The sequence below is a fragment of the Bombus pascuorum genome, chromosome 15 (assembly GCF_905332965.1).
Source record: "Bombus pascuorum chromosome 15, iyBomPasc1.1, whole genome shotgun sequence".
NCBI classification, from domain to species: domain Eukaryota; kingdom Metazoa; phylum Arthropoda; class Insecta; order Hymenoptera; family Apidae; genus Bombus; species Bombus pascuorum.
This window is the reverse complement of record NC_083502.1, coordinates 6,241,569-6,256,342: the sequence shown is the minus strand read 5'-3', so window position 1 is coordinate 6,256,342 and position 14,774 is coordinate 6,241,569. Positions and strand designations below refer to the sequence as shown.

The 14,774-nt window shown below is 39.5% G+C and overlaps 2 protein-coding genes across 3 annotated transcripts in view; one reads left to right on the top strand and one right to left on the bottom strand.

The window, feature by feature from the left end:
- The window catches only part of LOC132914583 (cAMP-specific 3',5'-cyclic phosphodiesterase-like), a 395,884-nt gene that overhangs the window by 313,958 nt on the left and 67,152 nt on the right, over positions 1–14,774 (bottom strand). The gene's annotated exons all lie outside the window — the stretch shown is intronic.
- LOC132914498 (fibroin heavy chain-like) lies at positions 3,094–5,836 on the top strand. Its single transcript, XM_060973655.1, has 2 exons — positions 3,094–3,798; positions 4,517–5,836. Exons 1-2 carry the CDS (start codon positions 3,784–3,786, stop codon positions 5,612–5,614), a joined length of 1,113 nt encoding a protein of 370 aa, XP_060829638.1. The 5' UTR covers positions 3,094–3,783; the 3' UTR covers positions 5,615–5,836.

Here is a 14,774-nt window from a genome sequence, read left to right as displayed (position 1 = left end):
CAATCCAATATTACTAGTATCTTTATTATTGCAGAAACTGTCTTTTAAATATTAATTTCCCTGACAAATTCCACAATCACTTAATTGCCAATCCAATATTACTAGTATCTTTATTATTGCAGAAACTGGCTTTTAAATATTAATTTCCCTGACAAATTCCACAATCACTTAATTGTCAATCCAATATTACTAGTATCTTTATTAATGCAGAAACTGTCTTTTAAATATTAATTTCCCTGACAAATTCCACAATCACTTAATTGCCAATCCAATATTACTAGTATCTTTATTATTGCAGAAACTGTCTTTTAAATATTAATTTCCCTGACAAATTCCACAATCACTTAATTGCCAACCCAATATTACTAGTATCTTTATTATTGCAGAAACTGGCTTTTAAATATCAATTCCCCTGACAAAATCCGCAATCACTAGTTACCAACCCAATATTACTAGTATCTTTATTATTGCAGAAACTGTCTTTTAAATATTAATTTCCCTAGGAATAAGAGCATAGCTATCTCAGTACAACGTACATCGTGCAAAGTTATTGCAGCAAATACACGTTATATGTACAAGTTTCCACATAGAAGCACTCAGGAATAATTAATTTTCCAGAAAAATTGTAATTTTGTAGAAACAATTTAGACTGCAGGAATCGATCTTACGAAGTAACTTTTTTTATTAGAGCAGTCTGTTGAGTAGTTGGTAGAATAGTTTCGAGTTTCACAGTACACAAATAGTTCCCCTCACCAACACCATGAATCGCAACGTTCACAATGTAGCAGGAAGTCATTACACACGATGCAATTGCGTAAGTAGGATTGCGATTCGCTGTTCGGCGATTTTTATGCATTTCTGGTAAATGTGTATAGAAATACTCATAGTTATTGCCCAAGTAAATATACATAAATATCAAACCTATGTATTTCTCCTGCAAATACAACCTGCAACTAATCTAACCGATCTTTGATAATCTCCGATCTGGAAAACGAAACTATCAGTTTGTCTAAAAAGTGTCTGTCTTTTTGTTAAGGTTATTCGGTGTATGTGGAATTAAAGAAATACGTGGGTAAATTGTAAGGTATTGAAAGTATATATATTGTGAATAATAAAGTACAAAATGTGAAATACAATGTAAGCCGATCCAGATCCTCTCGCTAGCAACGTTACCCTGAGACTGAAAGAACCGCCGAAACTAACGTCGCACGTGTAGCGCTTATGGTCTGTCCTCGACGCATTCTTTTGTCTACGCGCTATCGATGACCTTAGCGCTTGAGAAACCGAAGACCAGATGTAGAGTTTTCTCAGAAGTGACGATCACTTCAACACTTTTACAGACCTGTTTTTTACAACGGTGCATCTTTATACGAACGTGAAACCTAACCTGTCGAACGTCCTGATCTTTATTTTGATACAACAAAATGGATCGTACGTAATTCGATAAAATAATGTAATTGTTGTGCATCCATTATTTTCTTATGAAACGAAAGAAACTTTTCGGACGAGCTAATATAAATTAGAATTCCAACTCGATTTTCCCACGTGTGTAACTTTGTATCAGATCAGAATTTCAATCCACGCTACGATTATCATTTAATCGGTGAGAGCAAAGTAGCAAAAATTGAGAGAAAAATTCGACAAATTACGGAAGGGTTAGAAAATGTCCCTGGCAAGTGTCACCATTTCACCATTTCATCTGGAAATCATAAATCCGTGGGGAAACGTAGGGAAACATCTCTGCGTGTATTTAGATAATGGCAGAAACTGTAGGGATTTGAATAAGATGTAGTTTGACGTGAGAGTATATGCGATGAATATAAAGTGACCCTCTTCATACCGTGTCGTTGAAATTTTGCACAGTATGCATGGTATCGGGATCTTGGCGAGGTAGTTTCCTGGATGAGGAATAGCCTAGGTTAGATTGTCTGCAAATCTTCGCAGCCACGTCCCAAAACAGACCTTACATATCCTTAAATAACATGAAAAATCGAACTCTTACTTTCTTACTCGCATACTTGATTTAGACACGAAAAATGTGCAAACCGAAAAAATTGCTGTGTTCGTAAAATTATGAAAATCTATATTTTCTATATTCGATACAGTTCGTCGTAAATCGTCAATATTTCATGTAATGAAACTATTGTTATTTCTGTATTCAGAGGTAGGATCGCGATAGCTATTGTTTTATTCTTTGGATAAATCTATCACACCATTCTGAGCCGAAAAACCTATATAAATAAAAGGGATAAAAAAAAAGGAATATCTGAAACCTATCGATTGTATCTAGAACTATCTTCTAGTTACTATTTACTGTAATTAACGCATCTGCACGTAGATTGCGAGCGCGAACTCGCGTTGTCATTTTCAACAGAAACAATATTTTTATGAAAGACAATTTTCATAAATTAATCTGTCTGGAGATCAGGTTCGTCTGTAATATAGAGCTGAAGTAAATGGATCAATTAAAGCCTTGTGCAAAGGAGCTCCAACGCGGAAACATAAACGAAGAATCGTTTATTTGTTACGGGTTGCCTTTCGAATTCGAAATCATGATTCGATACTTTGTATCAGACACGCTTAATGCAGATTCGATTTTTGTCTCTCTATATCCACCTCACTCGAGGCGCTGCATTTCGATTGTCCAGTTATTTCCAGCGAAGGCTCCGCCTTTCATAAAGTCACGCTTATTATTAATCGTCATTCGCGAAGACATTTATTACACCTTTTACCAGAACCAGAATTTTTATCCCTCGTAATGAACGTGTACAAGATGTAACCATTCGGAAAATCGGTCATGTTTATCGCCCTCGTTAATTAAATATTCCTGCTTATCTTTCATCATACAGATAGAGTACATTTTTATACATGCACGTATATCGCATGTGTTGTATTTGATATGTTAATTTATCGTGGAATTTATTTTCGGAATAAAGCGATGTAGAAATGATGTTTGCGAAATATGTAATACTTTTCGTTTAGTTGTTTTCTACTATTTCTATTTTATTCTGCAGAATATGCTGTTAAACCTGAGATGGATTCGAATTATTAAAGTTAATATAAAATTGAATACAACATTTTCTGGAACGGTAATTTTATTATTTAAATTCTCTAAAATTAAAAATTCAATGATATTTGCTGCAGTCTCGCGTTTTATTATTCCGCAGAATTATATCCATTACTGTACAGTAATTTCAGAATACACCACACGCTTTATACTTTATAAAACAGACAGACTCATAAAACTTTTCCTTTTCCCCACCTGTCTCAGAATTCTCCACAAATACCAAAAGTTCTCCGTGATATTTTTTCCCAAGTACCAAAATCACCAAAAAGTACTATGACAATTCTCAAATAACCTTCACAAAGCTTCTTAAACACTCGCGCGATCTCAGCGCCACCGATTCCAGTAGCCAACGGTTCTGACCTAACCTAAAAAAATCCATAAATTCGCTTCCTGATTACAAAAGACGCGCGTGAGATATAATAGTGGGAGCATTACGCGTGCACGACATGCGATACGATCCAGAAACTGATCAGAAGTAGGCGAAGAATTACGGTGATGTGCGTGTAACGCGGAATCGCTCTGTTTCCAACGACTGCGGTTGTATCGCGGATCAAAGAGATCGGATGAAACGTTGACAGAAAAATTCGATGGAGAGTACTCCGATCAGGGCGTGAACGATCGCGTATTCGGTGAAAGTGATTGTATCTACCTGTATAAAACAGGGACCTGGACCGAATGATGGCACATTCGAAGCTGTACTTACGAGACAAGCAACTATGAGGACGTTCATAGTAAGTAGAAAGATATTCTTTAGCGAATAGTTCTCAGACTCTGATATTTTACGTGGACGAAACTTTGAAACGACTTGCCAAGCTGCGAGAAATTTTTAGTTGTTTGAGTTAGACCTTGTAATCGTGCAGAACACCTCAATGTCTTTTGCAAATACAAAGTGGCAACATTGGAATCGTGCTGTGGAATGTTACTCAGTAAAATTAATATAAAGATGGATAGAAAATTTAATAATTTGGTATGACAAATATACGAAACTTTTATTGTGCAAAATGGAATATAAAGTCTTCGAAAAAGCAATAATTTTACGTTGCAAGTACACGAAATTGTAATTATACGAAATTAAATGTGAAATATTCGAGAAAATACTAATTTCATATTACAAACACTCAAAATTATACTCGCGCAGTAATTAAATATTTGAAAACATCAATTTTGCATCGCTAAGTATCTGAAAATTTTAGTCCATCCAATAATTCGCAGTTCGTTTTCAACATTTCTTGGGCAGCCGCAATTGCATCTAACCCCCTGGCAAACTCAAGAAATCGATAACAGTCCTCATTGAAACTTCAATACTCCTGAATTTTAAACTATCAACTTTTCAAGTTCCAAAGATCCATTTCTAAGAGGACATCCTTTTCCTTCCTGAACCTAACTCACTTTCTAATCCATAGAAGAGCAGTCTTCATGAAAAATTCAAACAAACGATCATTCGTGCAGTTCTGCCTTTTGGTGCCCGCCGCCATTGCTAGCGAAGTTGAACCAGGAAAGCCAGAGAAGTCGAAGAGAGGCGTTCTCCTAGGAACAGGAGGACTTGGAGGATCATCAGGAAGCGTAGACCTGGGTTCTAGTACTACTTATGGCGGAATTTCTGGAGGATACACTGGAGGATTATCAGGAGGACTGGCTGGAACCCTCTCGGGTGGACTTTCAGGATTGCAAGGGTCTCTTAACGGTGGCCTGGTTGGACCTCTGTCAGGAAGCCTGACTGGAGGACTATCTGCAGGGTTAAACGGGGCTGCAGCTGAAGGTGGGATTCGCGCTATCACCCAACAAGTACCAGTCGTGATTCCTCAACCCTATCCAATGCCCAGGCCTATATCAGGTCCCTGGTACGTGAGACAAAATCTGCCTCTCGTCAGGGAAACCTCGTTTCGCACGCCTCAACAAACCGCACTGACACTCCATAGGTCCGCAGGCATTTCTCAGGCTGTTAGAGTGCCAGCCTCGATCCCGCAACCTATCCCTATCCCTCAACCCGTTCCTGTGTCCGTCTTGATACCTGTGTCTTCAGGATCTATCGGAGGATCTGGTCTGACTTCTGGAGTCACTAGTGGCCTCGGCTCTGGTTTGAGTTCAGGTATCACCGGTGGTCTCAGTGGTAGCTTCAGCGGAGGGTTGAATACCGGTTTGGGATCCAGCTACGGGTCTGGTTTGACCCCCAGTTACGGATCAGGCCTGGGATCGAGCTACGGATATGGCCTAACCTCTAGTTACGGGTCTAGCTTAGGTTCCAGCCTTGGCTCCTCTGGTCTCAGTACTGGATATGGGTCAGGATTGGGCTCTGGTCTAGGTGCTAGCCTTGGCTCTATCAGCATCTCTCCTGGACTTGGTTTAGGATCTGGATTGAGTTCTGGGCTTGGTTCTGGGCTTGGAGCCAGTCTTGGCTCTGGAGTTGGCACTCAGGGGTTGACTGCTAATCTCGGAGCTGGATACGGAGCTGGATATGGATACGCTGCGTCTGGTGCTTTAGGAGGAGCTGTTCTGGGAGGTGGGGCACTAGGAGGAGCCAATACGATCATTATAAAGAAACACTGAACTGATGGATCGAGTAAAGGCATATTGTACAGTTGGCGGTATCCATGTAAATCTCTTTTTTAGAGCTTGCGATAATCTTTATATTTTTGTACACTTTGATAAAATTATATTTTTGTACGATACTTAAAGTGTGGCGTTGTTGATCAACCTCTTCACTAAGGCGATTATTCTAACATGCTCGTATAATTATAATTATTATGAAAATGAAAATTATATTATTGTACGACATTGTTAGAACTTTGGAATTATATTATTATTATTGGTTGTTAATATTATTATTATATTACAGTGATTGAAAATTTCTAAGTCAGCGCATCGTTTCTTCAATCGCAAACTATAATTCTCGCGAAATAATGAAAAGGCACGTTGAGATAGTATAGGTACCAAATTTGCACCGAATGATAGGAAAAGGTAGGTTATATTAAAACACCGATGTATAGACGAACAATGGTAGTTCTTCAAGCCGATTGGTCAACACGGAGCTCATGTGGGGTGGGATTACGTCAGGAACTATCCTTCCACGTTATAACGTGGAGCACCTCCCGAGCTTCCACACGAATCAGGTCATCGTTTCAAAACCAGGCTTTACCTCTCTGTGAAACTAGCAGGAAAATCGAACCCGGTTGTTACCTTACGGGAGTAACGAGTGCAGTCGATACATTTTCCAGTGCTTCTATCTTTTCAACATTGGAAATATAGATAGCAGTCGGTTATAATTTCACCTTGTGCTTTACTCAACATTTTATCGACAGCTGCTGTTGGTAATGCTGGAAACTAGCGTTATCAGCAGCTACCAGCTGTATATCGAATGCAGTGTTCTAACTTATCTACGTATGATAAGTAAATGTAACGTATGACAATATCAAATTATTATTGTTACCGAATTACTTCATGTTAAAGATTGTATAATTTAAGAAAAACGAAACAGATATTTTTTGACTTACGTATTTTCAACCACCCAACGACAAAGAAGATTTAATTTGCACTCACCTGAAACAAAAAGAAAAGGAGGTCGGTCATTTATTACATCAATTCTACGAAACATCTAGATTTTACATAAATCAAATTGAACAGCGACAAGAGACAGTACGTCGGCCTAAAGATAAATCGAATTCTCGGCGAATCAGCCATTCAAATGGGATATTTTCTGTCGTTTGAAGGACGAGCCAGAAGAGATTTCTTGTTGAAACTATATCTGCTAGCAAATCTTGCTTATTTTTCCATTGATATCGAGACGAGAAGGATAGAAACCAGAACACGGATGAAATGAGGAAATGTCAGGCACAAAGCCGTGTAATTATCGTTTTTCAGACACCGTTGCCACGTTGATTACCGCAAGAAGTGTCGTTGTTCTTGCGTGGTAAGTTCTCGGTGTTCTCATCGATTCTATCGCAGAATGTTTCAATATTCGTTCACGGTCACCAAGGATCTCACTCTGTATGAGAAAATAGGTCTAAAATACGGAACAGAATCTCTTCACACGAATTGTTCGCATTGCTGACGAATTTTTTAATTCGATTTTCCCGAAAAGGAAACGTCGCATCGTACGAAAAAAATATTATTCCGCATTTTCGATTTATCTTCTCGCGTAGAATCATCCCCCTGTTGACTGTACCATAATTACTGGCATACTCGGACTACCAGGAAGCAGACTGCGTTTACGAGGCAAGCGCGCAACGTGGTAATTCTTTTTCAGCCGGAGACGGTTTCTCCCGAGCTGCTTAGTAACGCACTGCCGCTTGCTGATTAAGAAAGTTTTTGAAAATAAGCAGGAAACGCCGGAACGTATGGAAAGGAAATTCCAGCTTCTCGTTAACGAGGTAAACGACGCTATGATGGAACTGCTGATGAAAATTTTACCCTCCTTTCTCTCTCTCTCTCTCTCTCTCTCTCTCTCTCTTACCTGCAATTTTTTCTGGCAATATGTTTTCTAATTTAAAGCCCATCTGAGGGTATAGCGGATTACGAAAGAGCTATTATAAAACGAATTCGTGGAATTATCGCAACCACGCTTCGCGGGAAGAAGGAGATATAAGTAGCGCAAGTAGAATGGGGACGTGCGTGGTCGGACGTATCGTCTTCGCCTTCAGAGCTACTTCGTTTGTTGGTCTAGTAATTTCTAGAAACGATTATTCATATTTATGAATAGCAAGGAACAGTATCCAGTAGAATACACGTATAATAACACAGATAATAAAAATGGAAAATATAGTAGATAGTATTGGGTTGGAAAATCATTAGATGGTGATGACAAAATCCACGATCACTTAGTTGCGAACCCAATATAAGGAAGGAATTTAGCGTAATATTTAAATTTGATAGGAACATAGCAAAAGTTTGTTTTCAATTAGAATTAAATTCACACAGTATCCACTATACAACGCTATAGATCACAATAAATCATTCTAGGCTATAGTAGTAACCGCTATAGCAGGTGTTTTTCATTTTTGTGAATTTTGGTGCAACTATAACACGCCCATTTTCATTCTACGAATTTCTTCCTTAACATTTTCACACGACCTTGATACGTCGCATTAATTTTCGCCCTTCTTTTTTTATTTCGACGTAAGTATAAGGTACTATACGAACCTTAGTAGAGTTGCTACTACGTAAAAACGTCGGTAAAAAATTCAACACGTCAAGTAGCGTTGTCGAAATATTTATAGTCGGCAGTCTATTGATATAAAGTTTCAGTTTCTTACGACGAGGAAATAACGTCCATTGTGGGAAGTGACGGTCGATGGTTTTGCATACTTCATGTTCGGTTGCGGTTGCGGAAACTCGGTATACAATCGGTGAATAAATTTGTAGCCACCGTAGGTATCGACTTTCTGATCTTTCAGCTGACTTCCCGGAGACCGGATAAACTTGGATTATTTGTCATTTTATTTTTCCAAAATCTAAATTCGTTCGTGGCTCCATTAGAAAACTTCGTCGTGTAATGAAATCTTCGTCTCAAGAACCAGCGTACAGAAACAACTTTGCAAATGCAACTTTCAACTTTACTTTTCTTATTTTCAACATCTCGAGGCCAGAAGTTTGTTGGCAATGCCCTTAGAAGATGTTTAACTCGATTTTAAATTATCTTCGGGTCCGAGACACAGATTTGTACAACTCTTGTAACATTTATCCCACTACTTCGAAAGCAAGCCTCACCAATGATTACTCACGAATATCGTAGTATCGTGGCCAAATGGTACAAATGACCTAAGAAGTATCGGCTGAACCACCAACAATATTGTGAAAAAGTCTAAGTGTCATCAGGCCAAAAGGGTTTGGGAACTTCAATGTGTCGTCGGTCCTTCAATCGAATAGTTACGCGATTGGTTGTGGAACACGTGCGTGGTGGGGCTATGAGAAAAGATAAAGGGATGCTTCAAGGAGAAGGACGAATTACCAGGCAGTCGTTACCTAAGAGTCGAGTTGTGACGACTCGTCGTTGCCTGAGAGTCGAGTTATGACGATTCGTCGTTACCTGAGAGTCAAGTTATGACGACTCGTTGTTGCCTGAGAGTCGAGTCGTGACTAGTCGTTGCCTGAGAGTCGAGTTGTGACTAGTCGTTGCCTGAGAGTCGAGTTGTGACTAGTCGTTGCCTGAGAGTCGAGTTGTGACAAGTCGTTACCTGAGAATCGAGTTGTGACGAGTCATATCTGAGAGTCGAGTTGTGACTAGTCGTTGCCTGAGGGTCGAGTTATGACGACTCGTCGTTGCCTGAGAGTCGAGTTATGACGACTCGTCGTTACCTGAGAGTCGAGTTATGACGACTCGTTGTTGCCTGAGAGTCGAGTTGTGACGAGTCATATCTGAGAGTCGAGTTATGACAAGTCGTTACCTGAGAATCGAGTTGTGACGAGTCGTCGTTAACTGAGAGTCGATCGTGAGGAGTGGTGAGTTGGGAGTCGAGATGTGAGGAGTCTAGAGTTGAATTGCCAAGTTGTTATGAGTTGTGGAACTGTTAGTTGTGAGTTGTAAGTTATCCATTTAGTTGTCTTAGCTATAATAGCATTACTACATTTACTTCACGTTAAATGATCATCGTTTCCTGTTTAATCCAATATAAATAGATCCATCTATCAATAAACTTATCATATAGGATAGAAATGATTAGAAAGCCTAATTTCTAATATTCCTGAATAAAAAGATCCTATAGTATTATAAAACCGGGAAATTAAATTTTCAAATTTACGAGGCGATTACAATTTTATGTAAGAACTTTCGAGAAACATTGAATTTAACTTTGGCCGAATTTACTTTAGCTCTAGTTTTAAGCAGTAGGATCGAAAATTAATCTTGAAAGTTTGCTGGCATTTACAAAGATGCGTATCTATTTCGTGGAAAGTCTGTAAATGTCAACGGCGATACCCGAGCGAAGACAGTCAATTACGTTGATGATGAAAGATTGAAGGAGACCTCTAAGTTTCGTCTCTAATCTCACGTAGATCGCGTGCAAGTTTAAAACTTGCGGACACTTGATCGACTTTTGTTTGCAAGACAAAATCGAATTCGAGAACCTCTTGTCTTCTCTAACGCGATAACTGGCCGAAAATCTGCTATCCTGCAACTCTCAAACATTCTACCTGAAACATTATTCTCTTCTCTTTCGTTTCCTAAACGTATCTTAAACTCGACAAACGTATTTTCTTAATATCTCGCGAATAATTTTATCGCCAATTTAGTCACTCATTAACGCTATTTACTGACCTAAATTCAATTTTAATAATTTTGATCTACAGCAATTTTAATAATCCCGATCCAAGCATCGCACCAACTTCGATTCACCGATATTACAAATTCGCATCCAATAATTTCGATAAACCTCGCTAATAAAATACATCAATAAAGAACATACATCAAACAAATATTTGTTTCGCCAACACATCGTCATTTCGTCATCGAAACGAGCAGAGAAAGAACTAGAAATTCCCCATTTGCCATCTGTTCGAACATCCTCGGTCGCCGAGGTAACACGGGTGTCAGCGATTAATTAATTAAACGAAAACGTTCGCTCTCGAATAGCAGAAGCAGAATTAACGAAACTGCGACGTACCATCGAGATCCAACGCGGTCACTCGAACAGTTTCAATTCCGGTGTAATCAGATCCGGCTTAGCGAGCGTACCTCGACAAAGACACCATTAATTAACGAATTAAACTAACTTGTAATTACCGAGGGACTAACTTGACACCAAACAGGCCGATTTATTAGCAGGGAAACAGTAGCTTGCAACTAAACAGCTTCTCAAGGACACCTGGATCTCTGTGTCGGACGTCGAGGTGCAACGACGTACAGCTGGTCGAGATTCAGTTTAGCCGTGTAATTACAACTTTTCTTATTAACCATGAGCGGTTCGTTCGCACGTGACGACACGGTGCCAGGTGCTTCCGGTTCGTCGCAAGATCTTCCCAGCAATTTCCACTAAATAGTCGATCTGTCGATCGCTAGTCGAGATAAATTCTCAGCCGAATTCTCACGGCGTTGATATTCCTCGAGATATCGGACGAGAATCACTGCAAATTAGCTTGCGATTCAACTTTTACGATTTTCATGTATGTTACGTCTGGCGACACTCTACCTAAACTAGGCCACACACCGAGGGTAAGATGGTAGCCAGATGTCTACACATCCTTGCTGCGTACCCTCGATAGCCTTAAGGACCCGCCATAAATCTTGGCATTTTCATAGTTGAGGTCCTTTGGACCAAACAAGTATCTTTTATTTCAAGCGTTCCTTACATTTATTGTCTACTACGGGAAGATACTCTTCCCGTAACTTTCTCTCGGGGTTGGCTAAGACCCTTCCTACTCCATCAATCTTATTATCCAATCAGAAGTTATCCATAAAGGCAGTCATTTTACCGAATTAATTGGTTATCATTCAAAAATTACGCGACACTCGCAATGTACAATTTTGGAAGATCAGAATTTTGAAAACAGATTTTGAAACAATTTGTTCCAACGATAACGTTCGCCGCTATCGTCGACTGCGAGAACGAAAGATACTCGATAGAAAGACGTTCAGGGAATTTTAAAGGAATCATAAAGAAAGAAAAATAGTGGACGATTTTTCAGAGTCGTTTAAGAATGTATCTTCGAACGGTAAAGTATGTACATGTAAAATTGTACATTGAAAAATATTGTTCCCGATACACCGGGTATACTTACATCGTTCAACACGGCACGAATGTGCTGTCACGTTGAGAAAGACGGGTACGGGGCTGGAAGGTACTGCATGTAAACCACCCCCTTGTCTTCCTTAACATGTGCACACAGTACGATGTTGTACTGTGATACGTCATGCGATAAATTGATATCAGCTGCGGTCGCTAACGTTCACGCTTTAGCGGTAAGTTGCATTGGTCATTCTTATTACGTTTTCTCCTTTCATTTCCCTTCCAACTTCCGTTCCACTTCGTCGTTAATCCAACTGTTTCGTAAAATGCATATCCTTTCCTTTCTTACTTGCAATTTACCATAACCGTTGAAATATCTTTAGAAGAATTCTGTTCGGAATTTTGAGTGGCCGTTCTTTTATGCTGTCACGTCGGAGACACAAGAAATCGCGAAATTAACAGATCGCCGGTAATCTCCTCGCGTCGCAGTTCGAGCGAAATTATTCTTTCACGAATAGGGCGAAGAAAATTGAACTTCGTATACGATAATGGAATTTATTATAGAAACCCAACAGAGTGACGGTTCAAAGTGTTACGACAGAATGATGTCGAGCGCCAGTTTATGAGGCTTTTTATATCGAGGGTCTAGTCCCTTTGGAAGGGCCATCGTCGGGTGCGCGTCAGAGGCGCCTCCTTCGTTATTGTTTCGATAGCTGTGGCACGCAGGATGCCCAGTCCATCTGGTTACTGAGCGAGCGGCCCTTCCTGAGCGGGTGGTCTTCTTGAATGTGTGACAATGGCACGGTCAGGCCCATTCCCTTCTTTAGGAAATTCCGAATTACATGTCCTCCCCTTAAAGACGTTACACAGTTTCAAATAGAATCAAACATACTATAAACACTTATTAATCGTGTCATAGTACCCCGTCAGATAAATTTACTTAAAATTCTCTAACGAGAATTGATTGTAAATTAAATAAAAAATTGCAAATAAAAAAAAAGAAACAATGTTTGCTGACGGAAATCACTGGCCAATTGTAAGTTCCACTTTTCTATTGGATTGGCAACTAAGTGATTGCGAGTTTGTTCATTAGGTGGTATTGACAAAAGCCGCAATCATTTAGTTGCCAAGCCAGTAATTACGCTCGTGAAATTACGGATTTTCCATGAGTTGCCATAGTCGAGTAATCACGTTATACAGGGTCCTATTGCGCTTCGACAAGTATCGAAGCACCCAGTGCATAAGGTGGAACCCACACGCGCTCACACGTGTCTCTGGATCCACGGCTATGCATTCACAGCATCGCCTATACATTTAAAAAAGCGTGGAACAAGCGAGCTCGATCAGCCACGGCTGATGAACCCTGTGTCAGCCTTTTCTCTGTGTGTAGCGCAATGGTCGGGGGTTGTTTCACAGCGGCCTGTGACTCCGTGCACTGTGGACACGTCGATGCGCACACGCGGGGGTGTTCCACTGACAGTGATCAAAGACAGCTGACAGAGAAAGGGGAGTCAGAGTGAATGAAGATGGAGGGAACAAAATGGCGAGAAGGAAGGGTTGAAGCGAGTGGATAACCATACAGCGAAAGCAAGGCCAGTGATAAAGAGACAGAGACAGAGAGAGAGGAAACAAAAGGAACAGACGGAAGGGTGGAACGATTGGTGGGTGTGAAGGGAAAGGGGAAAGAAGAACAAAAGGGCAAAGTAGAAAATGAAGAGAAAAGAGAGGACGAAGAGAGGGAAGCGGAGGATCGCAAGAAAGGCCAAAGGAGTAAAAATATCGATGTTCGTTGACTGCGATAGCTACCATAATTTTTAGTACTATGTCGTGACATTTTATGCGTTTAGGAGAGATTTTAGGGCGCAAGAGTGCACAGAATGCACGTAATCTGGGAATTTAACAAATCTAAACGTCTAATCTACACTTGTAAACTTCACGTTGCAATCTGTTCATCGAGCTTGGCAAATTTTAACGTTCAATCTAAAAGTTGATCGAACCTAAAGCCCAAAATGGGAAAGTTCGTCAAACCTGTATATCTTGTTGAAGTAATTACTTCAAGAAAGACTCTACACCTTTTCTTTTGTATATCCGTGACCTGGAGACCGCTGCTACGAAGAGAATAGAATTTAGTGAAACCAAAAAATATTCTAAATAAGAAGAGGTGCCTATCATTGTGCCATTGAATATAAATTTTCTTTTGGATTATAAAGTCTAGAAACGAAAGAGCTACAAGTAGATTTCTATTGCTGTTTCTTGTAGCCTTCAGCTACAGCTACGAGGTTAACTTTTTGGTAATGTCCTTTGCTAGAAATATCTAGGAACGTATTCCCTATCGTAGCTGCTTCTGTTGTATTGTAACACTGTAAAAGCGAGGATCTGGATCAGCATACACTATACTTATACCTATACTTATTTCAATATATTTTTCTATTACAAATTCATTCACTCGTTCCTCTGTAAGTCAACCTCAACGCATCTTTGTTTTGCGTTTATTTTACAATCAATTCTCGTTAGAGGATTTTAAGTAAATTTATCTGACGTGGTACTATGACATGATTAATAGGTGTTTGTAGTATGTTTGATTCTATTTGAATCTAGTGCCTAGGTCCAAGGTGTCGTAGATCTCAACGCATCTGACTAAAGAATCCAATTTCTATCAACTGACTGTTTTATTAAAACAAGCCGTAGCGATCTTCTTCGTGTGTATCGTAAACCATAGAAAAAGGTAAGAGAAGAGAAGAAGAGGTAATGATACTGCCAATAGGATATTCAAGAATGGTAATATTATTGGTGGGATGAGGGAATAAAGAAAAAAATAGAAGAACGAGACAAAAGGGTATTACAGGAGTGCAAACAAGTACAATGGGAGGCAGAAACAAAAGGAGGATCAAACAGAAGCAACGGGGTACATGGTGAATAGATAAAGGATTAGAAAACAGTGGAAAGCCAAAGAAAAATCAAAGGAAATGGAATGATGGGAAAATAATGAAATTTAGAATTCTCGATGGATCGGCGAAAGCATTGTTTGCAAAAAGTATTGTAAAAATATT